General features: G+C 39.3%; 1 protein-coding gene across 3 annotated transcripts; it reads left to right on the plus strand.

Annotated features, from left to right (window-relative positions):
* The first annotated feature begins 811 nt into the window (after positions 1–811).
* Positions 812–18682, plus strand: LOC128620232 (cilia- and flagella-associated protein 57-like). Of its 3 annotated transcripts, none has more exons than XM_053645039.1 (27): positions 812–925; positions 1714–1900; positions 7133–7319; positions 7450–7772; positions 8293–8528; positions 8663–8780; positions 8939–9091; positions 9252–9391; positions 9764–9929; positions 10412–10522; positions 10900–11115; positions 11331–11504; positions 11740–11901; positions 12083–12238; positions 12465–12558; positions 12793–12962; positions 13768–13920; positions 14377–14436; positions 14520–14627; positions 15263–15394; positions 15503–15643; positions 15759–15848; positions 16031–16135; positions 16490–16621; positions 16713–16853; positions 17805–17913; positions 18094–18682. In XM_053645039.1, exons 2-27 carry the CDS (start codon positions 1757–1759, stop codon positions 18267–18269), a joined length of 3897 nt encoding a protein of 1298 aa, XP_053501014.1. In that variant the 5' UTR covers positions 812–925; positions 1714–1756; the 3' UTR covers positions 18270–18682. The 3 variants fall into 3 exon arrangements, with proteins under 3 accessions (XP_053501014.1, XP_053501004.1, XP_053501022.1); XM_053645029.1 differs by lacking the exon at positions 812–925 and adding an exon at positions 1307–1358; XM_053645047.1 differs by lacking the exons at positions 812–925; positions 1714–1900 and adding an exon at positions 6267–6355.
* The last annotated feature ends 3410 nt before the right edge of the window (positions 18683–22092 follow it).

The raw sequence follows: 22092 nt of genomic DNA on the forward strand, positions 1-22092 counted from the left end.
TCTTTTCTAATTATATCAGATATCGCTTGTTCCAATAAATTAAAGTAATTACTACCATTTCTCAATTCACTAGGCTAAATATTTAATAACAAACATTCCTTCATTCACTTATACCAATTACTTAGATTTTCACATTTCAGAATATTGAAAATGAGATAATTTAAACAAAATGCCTCAAATATACCTCATTTCACTGTTGTACACTTTTTTAATTTACAAAAATTTAAAAAAAAATTTCGACTTATTCCATAAAAATCCCAGTTAAAAAAAAAATGTTAATAAGGTATCACTTATTATCCAACTGATATTATTGCACTTTGAAATAATTAATTATCAACAAAAGCTTCTGTGACAGTATGCTTCTGCACAAAGTGACAAGAAATGTGGACAATAAACATCGTTGGTTTGGTTTACTGTTCTTTTTGAAACACAAAAGCTCTCTTTTTCAACTTAATGTGACCTTGTTTGCAGGTTAAAATGAAGCTGCATTGGAGTAAATAAATGCTACACGCTCTATCTACCCACCCTAAACTATCATTTGGCTCCGAACCGACTCTATCGGCTCCCAAGCAAATGATTCACATTTGTCAATCAAATTTATACTGTAATTACAAAAACGACATTACATTTCTTCACGAGTTTAACAGAGATTGACGATGTCACAAAGGTGTGCATAAATGGGCCCTTAGTGTTGTGCATTTTTATTAGCACAGCAGAGTTTCGAAAAGAGTCGTCTCACTTGTGAGTGACACATCACTTAAACCCGAGCCCTCTGGTGTATATTTGGATTTTAAAAAAATGGAACCTTCTTATGACGCATTAGCAGTTGCTTGGCAACCGCTTTATTAAAATATTATAGAATAGAATCATAGTTCAGTACAAATAACCCAGAGTTTCTAAACAATTTCGACTTCGTCACGAGAAGGTAAGCGCCTCAATATTCAAACTAATTTAACATTTTCTTCATGGACATTTATAATGATTGATATTTAACGAACTTTTTGTGTTTACGCCGAAATAAATATAATAATAATAATAATAATAATAATAATAATAATAATAAATCCAGTTTACCGATCTAGACCACACCAACAGTGCACCCACACTTGTCCTATTAAGTAGTTTAAATTAGTTTAAAACACTTTGTTATTTATTTATTTATTTATTATTATTTCATACCCGTCTTAATGACCTGATAGCTTCTTGTGTGCGCGTGCACGCTTGCTAAGATATAAACAAAGTCACAGAGTGCAATGTTAGCAATAATCACCGCTATCTTTCCCTCCTGGGCTGAAGATTTCCTGTCCTCCAAAGCTCGAGATGTTCTCTCATCAACTCTTCTGTCTGACCTGCACTGTGTATGTTTTAATCCGTGTTTATGTGCCATTAGTGAGGTTAGGTTAGTGAGTGTGGGACCTATACTGGATCATGATGGAGGACCTGCACAAAGATTATTTTCATGCTTTCATTACTCAAAAAAAAACAAAAAAACACCCAGATGCATTCTAAGATTTCATCTCATTCAACTGTAAATGTCATTAATAACTGGCTCTGACACAAGGTGTGTTTATAACAGTGGTGTTTATTGCAAATACTGTTCATCTGTCACTTCATGACATTGTTGAAAAAAAGGTGATTCTCAAAGTGCCGGACTTTTATCTGGGGTTTATAGAACCATGGTTACTTAAATAACGACTGTTTTCTTTTTTCTAGTTTCAGAGTGATTTTACAAATTCACTAATGGCTCAGAAAGTTCATGTGGAACCTTACCACGTTTTTGGTTTGCGCCGGGAAACGAGAAACAACTTGCTTTTTTCGGACGAACACACCATCATTTTCCCAAGCGGAAACAATTGTGTGCTCTCCGATGTCCATCAGCGATGGACCAAGTTCATTCCAGGTAAGCCTGCAGAGAGTGTCACTTCCTGTATGATCTTTTAAAATAGCATAAGCTCCACAGCGCGCTGCTTAAAGGGGAACTCGTGACACCAGCACATTTTAATTTTTCTGAATTAATAAATCTATTAATTAATCTAATTTTACTTCACCTAGATTTTGTGGACTTACTTCTCTTAAAATTTACTTCTGTGTTGATGTGCTTCTCTGTTTTGATGCTCTGACCAGGTTAGAGTTTCTGTTTATTTAATTTTATTAGTGTTATCTCCTCGGCTTTACGTGCTACACTGTTATATTATTTGTTACAAGTCTTTAAAAGGTAAGGACATTATATTCATTATTGTGTGCAGATTGTTTATCAGTCTTGGTAATTTTGTTGGTTAGTTCAGCTTACTCTCCGAGTTGTTTTCACATTGTGGACAACGTTCGGTTTTTGTAGGATACACTGCTGTCTCATTCGTTTATGGAGACTTTGGGTGTGGGAGTTTGGAGGATTGTGAGAGTAAGCAGAACATGCCAATGTTTTGAAGGATGTAATGTTATTTAATTGCGAATCTGTTTTTAGAGGATTTAAACCTAACATGGTGAACAAATTATATTACAGAATTCAGGCAATTTTACTGGGGTTATTCATACAGTGTAGCAAGTAATAATCTGGAAAGACCTTTGTAATATCACAGTCTAAAACTGGATTTAAAGAGAAGCAAATTAGTAAATGAATCACATGTAAATGAATCATACATAAATGAATCACATGAAAGTGTATCACTTGAACATGAATAACATGAAAATGAATCTCATGAAAATGAATCACATGTAAATGAATCATACGTAAATGAATCACATGAAAATGTATCACTTGAATATGAATCTCATGAATATGAATCTCATGTAAATGAATCACATGTAAATGAACCATATGAAAATGAATAAATAAATTAAAGACAGAGAAGTCCTTTTACATTCTTGGCATTGGGAATGATGATGTGCTTTATGAGCTTAGAAAATCACTCTGCAATTATATAGCTAGAGGAATCAAAGTCTGTGTGGAATATTACTGTTCAAAGTTGTTTTGAAGCATCTATTCTGCTCTCACTTCTTCTGGTATTCATGTATGCTGGAACATCAAAAGGCTACATGCTTGAAAAGGAGTCTTGACCTGTAGATGGCCTGGGCTCCTCATAGAGCCGTAAATTATTCCATAAAATTGCATACATGAATCAGATTTCCAATAATTAAATTTAGATTAAAATATTATACTGTAAGGCTGATTGGCATGTCCAAAGTGTCCGTAGTGTATGAATGGGTGTGTGAAAGTGTATGTGATTGTGCCCTGCGATGGATTGGCACCCTGTCCAGGGTGTACCCCGCCTTGTGCCCAGTACTCCCTGGGATAGGCTCCAGGTTCCCCGTGACCCTGAAAAGGATAACGGTATAGAAGATGGATGGATGGATGGATCATATGTTAGCTTTTGTTTTTTTATTAATGGAAAGAAATTTTATACAAGTTGGATATTGTCTCAAGATATCTAAATCTAATAAACATCTGGCTACACAATCATGTATATAATTAGCTTCATTTGTGGAACCAAAATTGACAGAAATTAGCCGGGCTTACACAGGTCACCAATGATCATGTTGCTCCTCCTTTTCCTTCATCGGGTCCTTGACTGTTTGCCTCGAGTTGGTAATGCAGGTTAGTGTTTTTATTGAATTATTCATCAAAATGTAATGCAACTTTGTACTCATTTGATACCTGGTACGTAATTTATTTTTCTATAACAGCACACCCCCAATTGTTTTATTTAATAGTAGAGCCACATTTGCATCTACATTAATTCCAACTTTCTGCTAAAATTCTGCCTGGAAAATAAGTCTGGAATGGAAAATAGTGATTCAGTGTTTAAAATGTCTGACGCCATAATGGTGGAGTTTTGTTCATGTTTATAGATTACACTACTGTAAATCCGACTGTGTCCTAAATCACATCAGCAAGTCTGTGTAACCACTGAAGTGGCAAATTATTTTTAATTAAGTGAAAAAGACTTCCCTTACTTGCAGCTCCAGTGCAAGTAAGCCATCTTTTCTGATTACATTTGGAGAAAGTTAATATTCTATTGGTACATTTAAGTTATAAACAGCAATAATCAGACCTTCTCTTCTCCTGACCCAGAGTTAGCAGCACCACCTTGTCTCCTGCTTCGCAGATCTTTGCAGATACGAGTGATCCAGCATCAGCCTCAACACGCTGCTGATCAACATCCTGGCCCATCACTCAGGCTCGCGTTACTGTCATCTGCTGTGGAGACAGAAGAGAGTGTTAGCGCATGTTAAGAATACTCAGAGCAGCAGAGATTCACACACAGGAAAACGTGACGTGTTAAACTTCAAATAAAACTATAAGTCATATGTGGAATTTAAACCACGACTAAAAATCTACTTATTTTTCCTGGCCTAATTATAGCTCTTGGTTCTTTTATCTTATTAAATATATCTTCTTAGATTTACAGTTCACTCATTAAGGACTGTAGATGGTTTATTAATGTGCTTTACAGCAATTCATTTGTTTGTGATCTACACCAAAGACATTTATGTTTGAGATCAAAAGATGGATATCAGATGAGAGTTTAGGATTTTAGCTTTTATTTCCTGGTGTTTAAATGGAAATGTGTTAAACAACATAATACACAGAACCTTTTGTATCAGATATCCAATTTTTAGGTGAGCAAAAGTATAGGAACAGATAAGTCTTGAGGCAAATTAAACTAAATAACATTTAATATTTTGATGCATATCCCTTACTTGCAATAACTGGATCAAACCTGTAACCCAGTGACATCACCCAATTGTTGGTTTCTTCTTTTGTGATACTTTTTCAGGCTTTTACTGCAGCCTCTTTCAGGAGCCGAAATGGGCTAAGGTCTTGCTGCATGATAAAGTTCCTCCCGATTAATTTGGATGCATTTCTCAGTTAATTGGCAGAGAAAATGCTCAGTACACCAGCGGTTTCTTTCTTTTTCAGGACATTCCGAATTGTTGTGTTGGTTACGCCCAGTGCTTTCACCTGTTTTCTCAGCTTCAAAATGTCTTGCTTTTCTCCCATAGACAGCTTTCTGATCTTCCTGTTGGCTTATCCTATTCCAACAACAAATGCAGTCTTCACAAGTGAAACCAAAGGCTAAAACCAAGAGATGTTCAGAGCTATTCATTGTTTAAACAGTCAATCTAACAGGACACACCTGGGTAACAAGAAATACCTCGCAGTCACATGTTCCAATATTTTTTGCTCGCCTACAAATTGGACAGTCTGGTACAAAATATGATATATGTTCCATGTCATTTAACACATCTACATAGAAATACCAGGAAATAAAACCTGAACTTCGAAACACTCTTTTCATATTCATCTTTTGATCTTGAACCCAAATGTCTTCAGTCTCCAACAAAAACAAATGAATTGGCCTTGCCGGTCCAATAGTTTAAGAGGGGACTGTAGTTCATTTAGGTCAGAGGTATGCAGTCTTTTTCGAAGATTTTCTTTTCTAATTATATCAGATATCGCTTGTTCCAATAAATTAAAGTAATTACTACCATTTCTCAATTCACTAGGCTAAATATTTAATAACAAACATTCCTTCATTCACTTATACCAATTACTTAGATTTTCACATTTCAGAATATTGAAAATGAGATAATTTAAACAAAATGCCTCAAATATACCTCATTTCACTGTTGTACACTTTTTTAATTTACAAAAATTTAAATTTTTTTTCGACTTATTCCATAAAAATCCCAGTTAAAAAAAAAAGTTAATAAGGTATCACTTATTATCCAACTGATATTATTGCACTTTGAAATAATTAATTATCAACAAAAGCTTCTGTGACAGTATGCTTCTGCACAAAATGACAAGAAATGTGGACAATAAACATCGTTGGTTTGGTTTACTGTTCTTTTTGAAACACAAAAGCTCTCTTTTTCAACTTAATGTGACCTTGTTTGCAGGTTAAGATGAAGCTGCATTGGAGTAAATAAATGCTACACGCTCTATCTACCCACCCTAAACTATCATTTGGCTCCGAACCGACTCTATCGGCTCCCAAGCAAATGATTCACATTTGTCAATCAAATTTATACTGTAATTACAAAAACGACATTACATTTCTTCACGAGTTTAACAGAGATTGACGATGTCACAAAGGTGTGCATAAATGGGCCCTTAGTGTTGTGCATTTTTATTAGCACAGCAGAGTTTCGAAAAGAGTCGACTCACTTGTGAGTGACACATCACTTAAACCCGAGCCCTCTGGTGTATATTTGGATTTAAAAAAAATGGAACCTTCTTATGACGTATTAGCAGTTGCTTGGCAACCGCTTTATTAAAATATTATAGAATAGAATCATAGTTCAGTACAAATAACCCAGAGTTTCTAAACAATTTCGACTTCGTCACGAGAAGGTAAGCGCCTCAATATTCAAACTAATTTAACATTTTTAACGAACTTTTTGTGTTTACGCCGAAATAAATATAATAATAATAATAATAATAATAATAATAATAATAATAATAATAAATCCAGTTTACCGATCTTTCTAGACCACACCAACAGTGCACCCACACTTGTCCTATTAAGTAGTTTAAATTAGTTTAAAACACTTTGTTATTTATTTATTTATTTATTATTATTTCATACCCGTCTTAATGACCTGATAGCTTCTTGTGTGCGCGTGCACGCTTGCTAAGATATAAACAAAGTCACAGAGTGCAATATTAGCAATAATCACCGCTATCTTTCCCTCCTGGGCTGAAGATTTCCTGTCCTCCAAAGCTCGAGATGTTCTCTCATCATCTCTTCTGTCTGACCTGCACTGTGTATGTTTTAATCCGTGTTTATGTGCCATTAGTGAGGTTAAGTTAGTGAGTGTGGGACCTAAACTGGATCATGATGGAGGACCTGCACAAAGATTATTTTCATGCTTTCATTACTCAAAAAAAAACAACAACAAAAAAAAACACCCAGATGCTTTCTAAGATTTCATCTCATTCAACTGTAAATGTCATTAATAACTGGCACTGACACAAGGTGTGTTTATAACAGTGGTGTTTATTGCAAATACTGTTCATCTGTCACTTCATGACATTGTTGAAAAAAAGGTGATTCTCAAAGTGCCGGACTTTTATCTGGGGTTTATAGAACCATGGTTACTTAAATAACGACTGTTTTCTTTTTTCTAGTTTCAGAGTGATTTTACAAATTCATTAATGGCTCAGAAAGTTCATGTGGAACCTTACCACGTTTTTGGTTTGCGCCGGGAAACGAGAAACAACTTGCTTTTTTCGGACGAACACACCATCATTTTCCCAAGCGGAAACAATTGTGTGCTCTCCGATGTCCATCAGCGATGGACCAAGTTCATTCCAGGTAAGCCTGCAGAGAGCGTCACTTCCTGTATGATCTTTTAAAATAGCATAAGCATTGAAGTATACAAGTCAGTTTCTTTAGATATTACATACCCAAGGTGTATATCTCACATGCAAATGTTACTCTACAGGTGCAATGCCATGCCGGCAGGGGGAACAGGGCATACAGGCGCTGGCTCTTAGCCCCGACCGGTGCTACCTGGCTGTGTCAGAGCTCAGAGAACAGCGTACCATCACCATCTATGACATACAGAGCGAGCAGTGCTCCAAGAGACAGGTACTGACGGGCGGCAGCAATGGTGTCCATGAGTTCGTCTGTATGGCTTTTTCTGCAGACTCCAAATACCTGCTGGGCCAGTCTGGAGGACTCGATTGGACCCTCTTCTACTGGGAGTGGGAAACGAATACGGCCATTGCCATGGTGCAGACCACAAAGCTTGGCTTTGTCAGTCAGGTAAAAACTCCGAGTGACTTGTAGCTGTAGGTGAAGGTGCACTTAGATAGTCCACCCTCATTCATTCATCTTAAGTAACTGATTTATCCTGGTCAGACTTGTGGTGGTCCCTGCACTAACCTGTTGATGTTATTTTGAAGACAAGTAGATGTGTGCTTTTAATATGTATTTAGCACTTATTTTGATGCAAAAGTCAAATAACAGTATGTAGTTAAAGCAGAGTCTGAAGCCACATTTCTTATTTATTTATATGTCGACAACGATGGTGATAATTTCTCTAACCTATAATATCCTGTGGTGCTTCTTTTAACAAGACTATTTTTCATATTTCATTGTAGCTTTGTAGTTTACAACATTAAGATATGTGTTCCTGTGCACACTGGCAGTGTATCGAGCCAAATGGGAAGCTTCTGATGTACATTAAAATGTCCCCTTTTTTTTGCCTTAGACGCAATAATAGTTTCACGGTTGTGTGTTGTAAGTGAAAGTGTTCATAGTGATTGTATTTTCTCAATCCCAGGTAAGCTTTAATCCGAAGGACAACACACAGATTTGTGTGAGTGGAAATTGCGTCTTCAAGATGTTCAAATTAGAGAACAACTTCCTGAATCAGACCAGCTCGTTTGAGATGGACCAAGAAAACTTCATGTCCCATGCGTGGATGTCTGAGGACTGCATCGTCTCAGGGACAGAAACAGGAAAACTGCTCATGTTGACAGCGGGACAATGGCAGAACCTGGGGAGGGCTTCTGAGAGGTAGCAATAGAGAGAGATGCAGAGAACCTCTCCAACATCCTCTTGTTATTCTATTTTAACATTATAGTGCTTGTATCATCCTACAATATAATACTTATTGGATTCTCTATGTTCTACGTTCTCTCCCTCGACAGGTGCATCACTGCCATCGCGCGGTTCTCTAAAGGTTTTGCCTGTGCAGCTGCGCCAGGGCTAGTTTGCCTTTATGAGAAAATAGAGGAGTACAGCTACAGGAAGACCTCAGAAATAAGAGTGAGTGCGTTCATATTTAATATTTGGCAGAAGTGTTTATACGAGGCGGCTTACACAATGAGGTAGCTGAGCATGATTATGGTTAAGGGTCTTGCTGAAGAAGCTACCTGAGCATGAATGGAAATAATCACTAAGAACTGTGTCTTTCTGATCTGCAGATTCCTCAGGACCCCTGCAGCAGTCAGCCGAGTCAGTCGGAGCAGCAGGAGATCACAACAATATGCCTGAGTCCATCAGAGGAGATGCTGGCTGTAAGCACATGCCAAGGACAAATCTACCACGTTAGCCTCACCTCGCCCGAGATTAGCCAGGTAACAGAGCATCAAAGGTTGTGCTGAATATACAGTAATAAAGAAAGATATTTACACCATGTTTTTATACTAGTATAAAAAGGACATCCCAAAAAAGAGTGTTTTGTCCCTTCTGCTGTAATGAAGTTCACTGTACTGACTCCACTGTATATTTTTCCAGGGTAAGCAGGCCAACTTTGAGTTCCTGTTTCACTCTGTTCACTCGGGGAGTATCACCGGTCTGTCCACCTGCTCCTCCAAACCCCTCTTCGCCACCTGCTCCAAAGACCTCTCCGTGCGCATCTGGAACTACAAGACCAAGTAGGAGCTGTTAATGTTTTATTCACATAGCACCTTTCTCATACTCAAGGTCACCAACGATGATGACATACACACACTAGACAACACAAAGGAAAATAAGTTTCCAAGGGATAAATCTAAAATTATTTATTTATTTATTTATAATAGCAACATCTGCCTAGAAAATCTCAATCTCAATTTGATGCTGTTTCCAGGAACTAGAGAAAATATCATATATTTTGTCCAGGCATTGTATAACTGTTACTCCGTGTGCCTAATCCAAAACCATCACAGCATTATCCGACATGAGTACCAAAATGTCCATAGTGCTAATTTCCTGTGACGGTTTTCTGACTGTATGGTGCTGTCATGTTTTTTTTTTTTTTTCTGCAGGTCTCTGGAGCTGCGTAAGGAGTTTCTTGAAGAGCCGAACTTTATCTCATTGCACCCAAATGGCCTCTCCATCCTGGTGGGCTTCCCTGATAAAGTCTGCTTCATGAATGTGTTGGTTGATGAATTCCGCACTGTCCAGGAGTTCAACATACACAACTGCAGTGAGGTGGGTACTCACTAACCTGCCTCCATAAACATGTCATCACATTGAGACATTTGGATTGAGATTTTATGATTCTATTCAAGTTGGGTATAAAGCAGTAATGTGACAAATCCAAAAGACTGGTCTCAGTAAAGTGCCATAGATGATTCCTACAGCACAGGTTGTCTGTTGTCTTCGCTTTCTGTCCCTATTCAACTGCAACTGGTGTTAAAAAATGAAAGAAGCAGTACATTTTACAGTTGTGTATATATTTTGTGTACACGCACCCAAAAGTAACAACAAGTACGTTTATCAAATAATTTCCTCAAGTAAGATCTCATAATATGATGAATCTGTAATTAAAGCATGCATAGAGGACAGAACCAATATAATCATTATTAGATGTTTGTTCTTAAGTGTTATTATCTGAATGAACAGCAGGGACACACAATTATAAAATGAAATAAAATAAAATAATGGAGTGTTCAATTTACATGTGTCCACAGTGTGTTTTCAACCATGATGGCAACGTGTTCGCCGCTGTCAGCGACAAACTGATAAACATCTGCAACATCAGAACAGGAGAAAAAGTGCATCTGAATGGCCACATTAACAAGGTCAGTACATTTCACCACCACAGGGCTTGTTTGCAGAAGGTGTGTCCTTGAGTTAATATATGGAAATGTGGGGTGTCACTAAATCCTGTTATACAAAACAAATATTATAAGTGAGTGCATGTTCACATATTTGGTTTGCAGCTAATGTGAGCTAACGTGACAGGATTTTCAGGGCATATTCCTAAAAAAAAAAGTGTCTAATAAATTTATGAAAGGGCAGCAAAAAGTAGTTTCCTCTTTATCTCGAATCAGAGGAGGCTACAGGGATTAGAAAAGTCACACATATATTTTTTATAAATGTGTAAATAAAAATATCTGAAATAATTAAGAGCATTAATAAATATCTATGACTCAAATACCCTGTTCTGACTCTTCAGGTGCAGTCAGTGATGTGGAGCAAAGATGACTGTCGTCTGGTGTCATGTGGTATGGACGGCGCTGTATATAAATGGGACGCTCTGACGGGCGCCTGTGAGTCCTCTAAGAACTTGGAGAAATCATGTATCTGTATGGATGCGATGTTCTCGCCCGACACTGGGAGTGTCCTCGCTGTAGGCAACAATTTCACACTGAATGAGCTCCGAGATGGAAAGGCAAGTTAAAAAAAACATATGAATATTTTACTCTGAGAAAGGTGGATAAAGTTACAATTACAGCAGTTCAACTGCAGAACACATAATGAACAAAGGCTTTAACCATACACTCGCTGCAAGATTCAAGCTTCTTGTTTTAAAGCCTAAAGTGATTCATTCTCTATATGTGTTTGGACAGAATTACTTCATTTGTATGTGTTTTTGTTTGCATTTAGATCCTAAGGGAAATATCCTCCGATGGCGTGGCCTACACAGCCATCTCCATGACTCATTCCTGTAAAGCACTCTTTGTTGGAACTGCCGTTGGTACTGTTCGAGTCATGCAGTACCCGTTGGAAGAGGAGAAATCCTGGACAGAGTATCAGGCGCATTCTGGTCCCATCACCAAAGTACGTGTGTGTTCTGTTGATGTCATGATGATGTGTGACGTAAGAGTTAATGACCAAAGAAGCATCCTGATATCAGACAATAAGCGAGAAAGAACACAATGAGTCTGTTATTTCCTTGGCTTTGTGTGCTTCCTCCTGGCTGAGTGATTTATTTCGCTAATGATGGTTATATCTGTTCTTCTTGCTTTTTACTTTTCCAATCTCTTCACCATTTCTTGTTTCGTCGTCTGTGCAGATGGTCGTCACGCCTGGTGATCAGTATCTTCTGACGGCCTCAGAGGACGGCTCCCTCCTCATCTGGGCGATCACTGACCAGGAGGGACGAACGCTGGATTTGGTAAAAGAGAGAGATTACACCGAGGAGGTCATCTGTACAAAGGCCTATCTGGAGGAAAAGGTGAATAAGACTATTAGCTATATAATATTTGAAACTGATGGAGTGACGTTTCCCTTATAGTAAGTAGTACCTCAGAGCTCCAGGGTCCCTCATTCAGTCCAGAAGCCATGTATGGTCCTAAAGTTTTGCTTTGATGTCCAGCCTCTGATATTTTCTTGTGTTAATTTCTGTCATCATCCAGGACCAGAGAATACGAGAGGCTTATGCACAGGTGAAGTTGCTGAAGGAGGATCAGGAGCGCAAGATAAATCAGAATCAGATGGACTATGAGAAGAAGATTAATAAAGTCGAGCAGAATTTCCTCCAGCAGATTGAGGCTCTGAACAGCCTGATCGAGGTTAGAACTTGAGATCTCCATCTGATAATTTAGATGTAAGGCCTCATTAGTGAGTCTAGGACAGTAGGTAATGATTAGTTTATAGGTTGATGTAACACATTTTTGATTCTTCTTAAAGCTATCAAATGATTTTAATGTATTTTTGAGAAACAGTTATCAAATGAGTACAAAGTAACATTACATACTGATGAATAATTCAATAAAAACAGTATATATCTCATTGTAGGTGCTGAATACTGAGAAGGAGGAACTGATTTTCTTTAAGGAAAAGGCCCTGTCTGAGATGATGAAAAAACATACCACAGAGCTGAAGGATCTGGGTAAATACATTCACAAAATCTATACGCTATAACAGTATCTCTTTATATTCACTGCATAGAACATTGCTTGTTTATACTTAACACAGAGTTTGGGTTTTAAAGTTGAGTGTATCATAAGGTCTGCACTTGAATGTTCAGCTGCAGTAGAGCAATTTATGAATAAAATATAACCATTTCTTTTTCTCAGCTTAAAACAGTATGTGATTTAAAATACATGGCTAATATTGTTCCCAGATCATAAGCACGAAGGTCAGTTGTTTAAAGCTTTCCGGAAACATGATGAGTTGAAGAAGAGACTTCAGGCCATGGAGCAGAACCATGAGGAGAAACTGCGTGAGCACGAGGACAACCGTTTCTATACCATGATGGACATGAAACGGGCCTATGATGACAAGCTGAAGGATGTAAGGAAGTCATACTGCTGTTCTCCTTTCTCCAATCTCCAGACCACGCCTCGGATCATTATTGTTATCTGTATCTAGTTAGCTTAAACTGTGTCCTGTCTGGGGGGGTACGGTGGCCTCAAACCTGCAGGGTTGAGGGTGCGATTCCCGCCGTGGCCCTGTGTGTGCGGAGTTTGCATGTTCTCCCTTTGCTTTGGGAGTTTCCTCCGGGTACTCCGGTTTCATCCCCACAGTTCAAAGACATGCATTGTAGGTTGATTGGCATGTGCAAAATTGTCCGTAGTGTGTGAATGTGTGTGTGATTGTGCCCTGCAATGGATTGGCACCCTGTCCAGGGTGTCCCCCACTTTGCGCCCCATGCCCCCTGCGATAGGCTCCAGGTTCCCCCTGACCCAGTTAGGATAAGCAGTACAGAAGATGGATGGATGTGTCTTGTTTTGTAATTTGTTGTTTGTTTCCTTTTTATTTTAGTTCTAGTACCCCTAATTCCTTTTCCTAGCATTCTTAATAGTTTTGCTGGTATTAATATTTAGTGCCCTTTTTGACACATATTGCACTAGATAGGGTGCCTACATTAAGAGAACCGGAGACACAGAAACCATTAATATTGAAGGTATAGTTGGCATTATTGTAACCTCAAAAGCTTACTATTAGACTCTGATATACTTGATGCATGCGTGGACCGGCTTCATTTATAAAAATCCACTACATGGGGAATAATCCATTTTCAATCAAGCCTTACGATCAGTATGTTTGGAGTGTTTACACTGTAGTGTGCATCACCTTCTTCATCTTCACTTTACAGCGAGAGAACAGGTTGCAGCAGGCTGAGGACAGGCTGAAGGAACTGCAGGAGAAAGTTGACTCTGAGTTCAAAAATGTCTTCCTCCAATATGATCTGGAACTCGAGAAGGAGAAGGAGACCAGAATGAAGCTGGAATATGAATTGGAGAATCAGGTGTGTGGTTTATATAAGCTGTGGAGAAATCTGGGGGGGAAATGGTATAATAATAATAATGTCATCAAATATTATGTTTTAATATATGTTATTTGCCCAATAACTTCACATTTTTAAAGAACTTAAAACTGATTTGAGGTGCACAGGAATAGGTGACAAATAGATAATGTCAGGTAAATATGCATCTGGCTTTGATTATTTAGCATTTTGTTAATTTACACCATTTTCAGTGCAGTAGTTTACATGTAATGGTGACTAGTTCCACTTCCCAATTCTTTTAATAGGATTTGTAGAGTGAATGACCTCAAAGTGCTGTTTTTCTATATTTTCCCACTTGCTAGAAATGTAGAAATATCTGGCCACATTTTAAAATGCATGTCAACACCACCATTGTCAATCTTGATACGATTTGACCCACCTTCACTGTGGAATTAATATGCATGTGTTTGTTTTAAGATGATGCAGTTCTGCAAAATAACAGAAGAGATACAGGACCAGTGGCTTGGGATCAGTCAGGTATGATGATTTATTATTATTATTATTGTTATTAATAATAATAATAATAATTTGTAGTTGATCAGATGTTGTTTTTATTTTAGCTCCAGATTAAGGTAGAGGAGATGAACAGCAAGAACAAGGAGACAAATCAGAAACTGGAACAGTCTCTGAAAATACAGGAACAAGAGCTGTGCACAGAGAGGAAGAGGGTTTGTTTCACCACAATATGCTTTGTTTATGATTAATAACAATTAATTAGATCTGATAGTTCTTTGTAACATGTAGCGAGTGATGGGATGCAAATGTGTAAACTAAGTGTAGTAGTGATCAGGACTTTTCCAGTAATCGAATTCACAGCAAGGATGAAATCATAGGCAGACAAGGGGCTGAAGTACCGCAAGACTTTGACATTGAAATATACATTGAAATAAAAGGGTAAAAATAGAATATGTAATCATAGGCTAACATGAAACAGGTGACCACAGTAGGGAAACAAACTAATCACAAGATGGGGTAGGGACAAGAGCACATGGCGCTCATTGCTTATTGGGGAACTTGGCAGCAATGCCTCACAGAGACGGGTTGAAAAAGTAATACATACAACCAAAGGCAAATGTACAGGACTTGGAATATAGGAGTCCTGAAGAGGGGAAAATAATCTTTTTATTCCAAGTTACCTGCACAACATTACCCATTTCATTGTGTTTTGTCAGTATCCTAACTGAATGACTTTGAATGACAGGATTCAACATGTAGTTATTACTCAGATTTATTGCCGATACGGATAATAAGCATTACAGTTTAACCGCCGGTGCCATTGTTTGTAATATCTTTGTTTCCACAGGCCACAAACATGAACACTCTGGTGCAGAGGATGAAGGCTGACATCCAAAACTGCTCAAGCTTCATCAATCAGCCATTCCTCCTGAAGGATAACTTCACAAGACTCTACAAGACCTACATCCATGAAGCAGATGTGAGATTAATACACCCACACAAATATATACCTTACACATGTACATATACACATACACACGCACAGCCCAGTGTACTTATAGTTGACTGAGTGTGATGACTACACTAGGTGGGAGTTGCAGTGAAGGCTGAGGTCGTACAAGAGCACACCAGGCAGAGGGAGCTCCTGCAGAAGACGGTGGTATCTCAGAAGAAAAGCCAGGCTATGGATGGCAAAATTCAGCCAGCAGATTACTCCAAGATCCTGAAGGTATGATGTATTTCTTATCAGTGTATTTACCTGCTTCAGGTTTGTTTTCTTTTTCTTTTTCATGAAAAGCACCTTAGGTAGCATCTCCTTCTCCATGTTCACTTTACAACAACAGGAAGAGGTGCTGCAGGAGGTGAAGTCTGCTGAAACTGAAATCGAGCAACTGCAGAACAAGACTCGAGAGAAAAAACAGATATGTAAAAATGTGAGGAGTTTAACAGTATGACAGTATATAGGATTTTATACAGCATCTACATTGCCAAACACTGGAAGGCTAGAAATGAGTAATGAATCAATTAAAGCCCAACAAAATAATTTAAGTTAAAATTAAATACAAGTTTAAAAGTGGAAAGCTGTACAAACTTTTGCCTTTTGTTTTTATTTTAGCTCGAGGCTGAGGTGGAGGAGATCAACAGTAGGAACAAAACCATGCAAGAACTGACGCAGAAGCTGAACATGAAGGAAACTGCACTGTGTACAGAGAGGCAGAGGGTTTGTTTCACCACAATATGCTTTGTTTATGATTAACAATAATTACTTAGACAAGTGCACATGCCGCTCATTGGAGCCTCACAGAGACTGTTTTAAAAGTAATACATGCAACCAAAGGCAAATATAAAGGACTTTGAAAGTACCAACTGAGTCCTGAATAGGGGAAAATTAAAATAAAAAGTTTAATTCCAAGTTACCTGCACGATAGTTCCTATTTAATTGTGTCTTCACAAATGTCCAAAGTGAATGACTCGTTATTCCTGTGCCAGGATTTGGCATGTAGTTATTACTAATATTATCGGTGATACAGATAATAAACATTACAATTTAACCACCGGGTCTTTGTTTCAACAGGTCAGAAACCTGAACACTCTGGTGCAGAGGATGAAGACCGACATCCAAAACTGCTTAGGCTTCATCCAGCAGCCGAGTCTGCTGAAGGAGAACTTCCTAAAACTCTACCAAAGCTACATCCACGAAGCAGATGTGAGATTAATACACATATAAACATATATATATATACACACACACACAGCCCAGTGTACTTATAATCGACTGAGTGTGATGACTGCACTAGGTGAGAGTTGGAGTGAAGGCTGAGGTCGTGCAAGAGCACACCAGGCAGAGGGAGCTCCTGCAGAAGACGGTGGTCTCTCAGAAGAAAAACCAGGTTATGGAGGCCAAAATTCAGCCAGCAGATTGCTCCAAGATCCTGAAGGTATAAGGGATTTCTTACCTGATTCAGGTTTTCTTCAGGAATCTGGTGTTTGTCACTTACTCAGGTTCTCCATAAGGGTGTATGCTTACTCCACTAGCTTCGGTGTTCATGACTGCTCAAAAGAAGGAAACTGGCATGAATGCACAGCAGTAGTTTCTGAGGAATGGCTGCATGTCTGCTTTGAAATATTGCTTGTATAACAACTTGAGATGGCCCAAGCCAAGTTATGAATTTACAGTGTTTACTGAAGCTTGCCGATAATAATTCTCCATGCAACTTTGATAAAATTGAGTTGGGATGTTGGAACACAGTGGGCTGCTTGCTGTTGTATATGAACTCTTATAGATTCTATTTTCTGACTTACAAAATGTGCAAAATCATTGCTACTAAGGTCTGAGGGAATTCATTTGTAATTTGTTAGTTTACTAATTAAGAACCAATTCTTATTTTTAGTGTCTTTTGTTAAATCAGAGACTGAAGCAACTTTGTCTAAAAAAAGAGTCTGGTTATAATTTATTAAGGGTTTCTTTCCAAATAAATCGAAAGACCTCTAATTTCTGCAATGTTCACTCGTACTGTTCAGAGGTTTGTTTGAGGCTATGTATGTGTTCAGTTATACATTGAACTAACTTTATTAGGTACATCTGCCAAGTATATACAATTATTGGCACTTTTATGAGGTAAACATGGGGCCAAAATCTGGCAGAGAAAATATTGTGTTTGACTAAACAGTGAATAGATTGACAACTCAGTGTAACCCTGTATCAAGAAAGGTAATATTAGTAGTTGTTCTTTTCCCTCGCACCTGTCATACATTCACCAACAAAATGATCCATAGGCAGGGGAAGGGTTTCTGGGCTCAGAATCTCAAAAGTGAACAAAACCTTATGCAATAAACTGATCTGCTAACAGTGTGAATACACTTTGACATGTTTTTGCATATGTGTGTAGAAGAGTACGATGCCTGCTGAAGAGCGTATCCAGGAGAGAGCAAAGAACTCCCAACACCGAACAGAGATCAGCATCCCTAAGAAGATTGTGACTGCCCCATTTCTCAGCAGTAAGTAACAAAAGAGAGATGAATATCTTTTATTATACACTTTATAGCTTGTGGGAAGCAGTTTTTATTTTATTACAACCTCATAAACAATGCTTTCATTTTTTTAAATCATCTACAGTGAAGCACAGCATTCTGAACACCTGGTTCAAAAGCATATGTACTTACTTTTTATTTCTGTAGGAGTATCCTCAAAGGATTTACAGCCGAATTCTACAAAATGGCCCGTGACCCAAGAATCCCCCAAAATACAGAGGCTAAATATAGACATCCAGGATTTGGGACAAGTCCAAGCTGCATGTCAGAGCTCATTAGGAAGTTTGAAACTTCCAGCAATTAACACTAAGATCATCGAATGATCACCAGGGAGGTGTCGAATACTTGGATATAGGATGTAGGGTGTGGACGTTTGCGTGCCGAGACCCGAAAGCTGCTTCTTTTCTATAATCCTTGGTCAAGCAGAGGGGAAATGAAGCTTAAATAAAAGCTGAAAATAAAAATTACAATGAATAATAAATGGTGTAGTATTTGGCATTGAGTGCTGGAGTGAGACAGAACACAAACACACTCACACGGATGGTATAGAGGAATAAGCCTTAGAATGGGCTGTGTTTAATGATACTTGCGGGGAAAGGTGGTGGCCGTGAGTGTCAGAGGAGGTGATGTACTAACAAAGCCAAATGGTGAAGAGAATACACATAAACAGATACAGGGACAACCAAACTCACAGTCAGAACCAGGCAAGAGTCAAAACCAGAACAGCAGTCGGAACACAGAATTTTTATAGCCAATCTCCTAACACCAGATCACACGTGACCACCTCCAACATCCCACCCCATTCTCACCCGTCTTCCTCTTTATATATGGTCGTCAATCAGTGATGTCATCCTGGCAGGCTGGAGCAAAGCAGGCTAGGGCAGGCTGGAAACTCTGGGAAGGAGTTTGGACCTGCACACAAAATATGGCACAGCACACAGAAAAAAAAAACCCAACAACTTATCATCCCAAGATTAGCGGGTTGTAACACCCCCCCCCCCCACACACCTAAGTGTGAACCTAAAAGGGTTCACAACAACAACAACAAAAAAAAACACAACAACCCCTCAATAACATCAAGCTCGTGATAGTGTGTCAGCGATCACATTTTGGGCACCCATATTTCGGGCAACCATTTGGGCAATCACTAAATGAAACCCTTGCACAATAAGAGACCATCGCATGAGCCTTTGATTGGTATTACGCATATGGTGTAAAAAGACTAGGGGGTTATGGTCAGTAAAGACGTGTACGGGTTTGGCACTATCACCAAGGTAAACCTCAAAATGTTGGATGGCTAGTAGCAAGGCAAGAGCTTCCTTTTCAATGGTGCACTTCAATATAGTTAAGCTGATGTTTTAAGAACTTCTTAGCGAAATAACAAACTGGGTGTTCTATCCCCTGATCATCATCTTGTAGGAGCACTGCTCCTGCACCCATGCTACTGGCATCAACTTCTAAATTAAATGGACTGAATTCTAGTCTAAAATGGGTTTAAGCTCCAGACTGAATGAAGGCTAATCATCATCATCATCATCATCATCTGCAGAGGCTACAGACTGAAATATCACCTGTGTCCTGTTTAGATTATGGGCATGCACTGCAATAATATAGCGTGAATGTTGTAGTTTGTAGTGTTTCAGTTAGAAGACAAAAATAATAATCCACTTATTTTATTTTAATCAAAGTGGACTTTACATTGGACACTGGCAGCACACATAACAGCAGGCTGGACTGCGTTCTGGTGTAAAATGGGCTAAAAACTTCTGCTTAAGAGGAGCTCCAGATTGAATGATGGGTAATAAAAGTTTATTATAGTAATTATTATTACTAACAACAATAATAAAAATAAAACACGATGACAACAACAACACTAATATTAATAATAATAAGACAATTAACAATAACACATAATAATAATACTAATAATCATAATACAGCTTTAATTATTATGAAATATTCCATAAATCAAGTTTCCATGCAGAGACCCCAATCCACATCTCAGGTGAATCCCACGTGGGGTTGCGACCCCCTGTTCGAGAACCTGTGCATTAAATCTTGTGCGTCATCTGCGTGTATGTTGTTTTTCTTCAAATTGTTTGTGTTTAAAATGTCTCCATGTTGATAAATGCGTTCTATGGAATTATTTTGAACCAAAACACTGAGTTTCTGCTTCGCAATGGATCAAATTCATCTCTACACAAAGCGACTTGGAAGAAAGTGATGGATTTCTGAAGATCTGAAGAACTGGACCCTGGGTGAGATCGCCTGTGCTGCGGGGCTGGTTATGCTCTCTGCCGGTGCGGGTTACCGCGTTTACCGCTGCAAGGTAAGAGGTGCTTCAGTTGGTTATGTGACTTTACTGCCTCACTGCTTTTACAATAAATCATGTTCAGGTCACACAGTGTTACAGTGTCATGTCATCTAGTTCAGGGGTTCCCAAACTTTTCCAGGGCAAAGCCCCCCAAATGGCATTAACATTTGACTGAGGCCCCCCTTTTGCAAGATGTCTTAAAGACATTAAAAATACAGACTTCTGAATATATCCCCCCTTTTTTTTTATTTATTAATAATTACATCTTACATCTTTACATTACGTTACATTAGGAATTGATTGTGTGTGTGTGGTTGTCTGAGAGTGAGAATTTATCTTTCACACCAAATTGTTGAGGCCCCCCTGGCGGCCCCCACTTTTAAAACCACTGATCTAGCTCACAAGCAGCAGTGTCTATTGGTGCTAATTAGCCTAATGCTAGTTACCTTGCTAGTGAACCTGGCTACTGGTTCATATTACACACTAAAATCCTAAGCCAATTTGATTAGCTTGGCTTAATAATGTAGTTTATTTCCATAGTATAATGCTTACCCCATTAGTAAGTCACTTTTACCAAACCTGGTTACTGGTTTTACACTAAATCATGATGAGTGTAGTGATGAGCAAGCTAGCGCATTTTGAGGGGACAGCAAATTTACACTGTTATGCAAGCTGTACACTCACTACTTTACATTGTAGCAAAGTGTCATTTCTTCAGTGTTGTCACATGAAAAGATATAATCAAATATTTACAAACATGTGAGGGGCGTACTCACTTTTGTGAGATACTGTAAATTCATAATATATTAACACAGTCTAGATGTTACGTTACCAGGTGGGAGGCAAGCACGGGCCGAGCAGTGACAGAAAGGCGAGGGAAGCGTGAAGCGCAAAGCACACAGTCCGAAGCAATAGAAAGAATCCAAGACGAGATCCGGGAATCGTAAGTCGTAAAGGAGGCTAGAGTCCTTAAACCAAGAAAGTCCGAAGCGTAGGAGGAAGCTTGGTAACTTACTCGTGTTTGGGGAAAACTGAGCATTACTTCACGCGGCGCTGTCGTTAACAAGGTCTTAAATAACCTTGGGTGGCGCACAGGTGTTGGCACTCAGTACTCCGGCGAACTTGAGCGTGGCTGGGATATGTAGTCCACGCCGGCTCGGTGGCTGCGAGTTTGCCGTGGTGTAACAGAGCCCCCCCCCCCCAAAGGGCTCACTCCAGGAGCTGAACTCCTCCGAGGCCGTCCTCTCCTCCGGGGTGCCAGTCTTTCTGGATGAGCCACCTGGAAGTTGTCGCGCAAGCTTGCGTCCAGAATATCCTGGGATGGGATCCAACACTGATCCTCTGGGCCGTAACCCTCCCAATCCACCAGATACTCAAGTCCCCCTCTCCTGCGTCTGGAGTCCACGATCTCCCGGACACAGTAAGCTGGGCGGCCCTCGATCTCTAACGGGTCCAGTGGGGCATTCTCCGGAACTGCCATGGCTAAGGGGCCCGATGTCACCGGCTTGAGGAGGGAGACATGGAATGAGGGGGCAATGCGGCTGTGTTTGGGGAGGTCTAGGCGGTAAGTGACCTCATTTACCCGTTTCAGGATCCGGAAAGGCCCGGCATACTTAGGTCCTAGTTTGCTGCCCGAGAGAGGTGCCTTGAGGTTCCTCGTTGAAAGCCACACCCTGTCCCTGGGCTGATAATCGGGGTGAGTCCTGTGGCGCCTGTCCGCCTTTCATTTGGGGGTGCGGGAGGCCCGTACCAGCTGTTGAAAGCGCGTTCCCAGACCTGCTCGCTGCGGCGAAACCACTCGTCCACTGCCGGGGAGTCAGTGGTGGCGGCGT

Source organism: Ictalurus furcatus, chromosome 2 (genome assembly GCF_023375685.1).
Source record: "Ictalurus furcatus strain D&B chromosome 2, Billie_1.0, whole genome shotgun sequence".
NCBI lineage: Eukaryota > Metazoa > Chordata > Actinopteri > Siluriformes > Ictaluridae > Ictalurus > Ictalurus furcatus.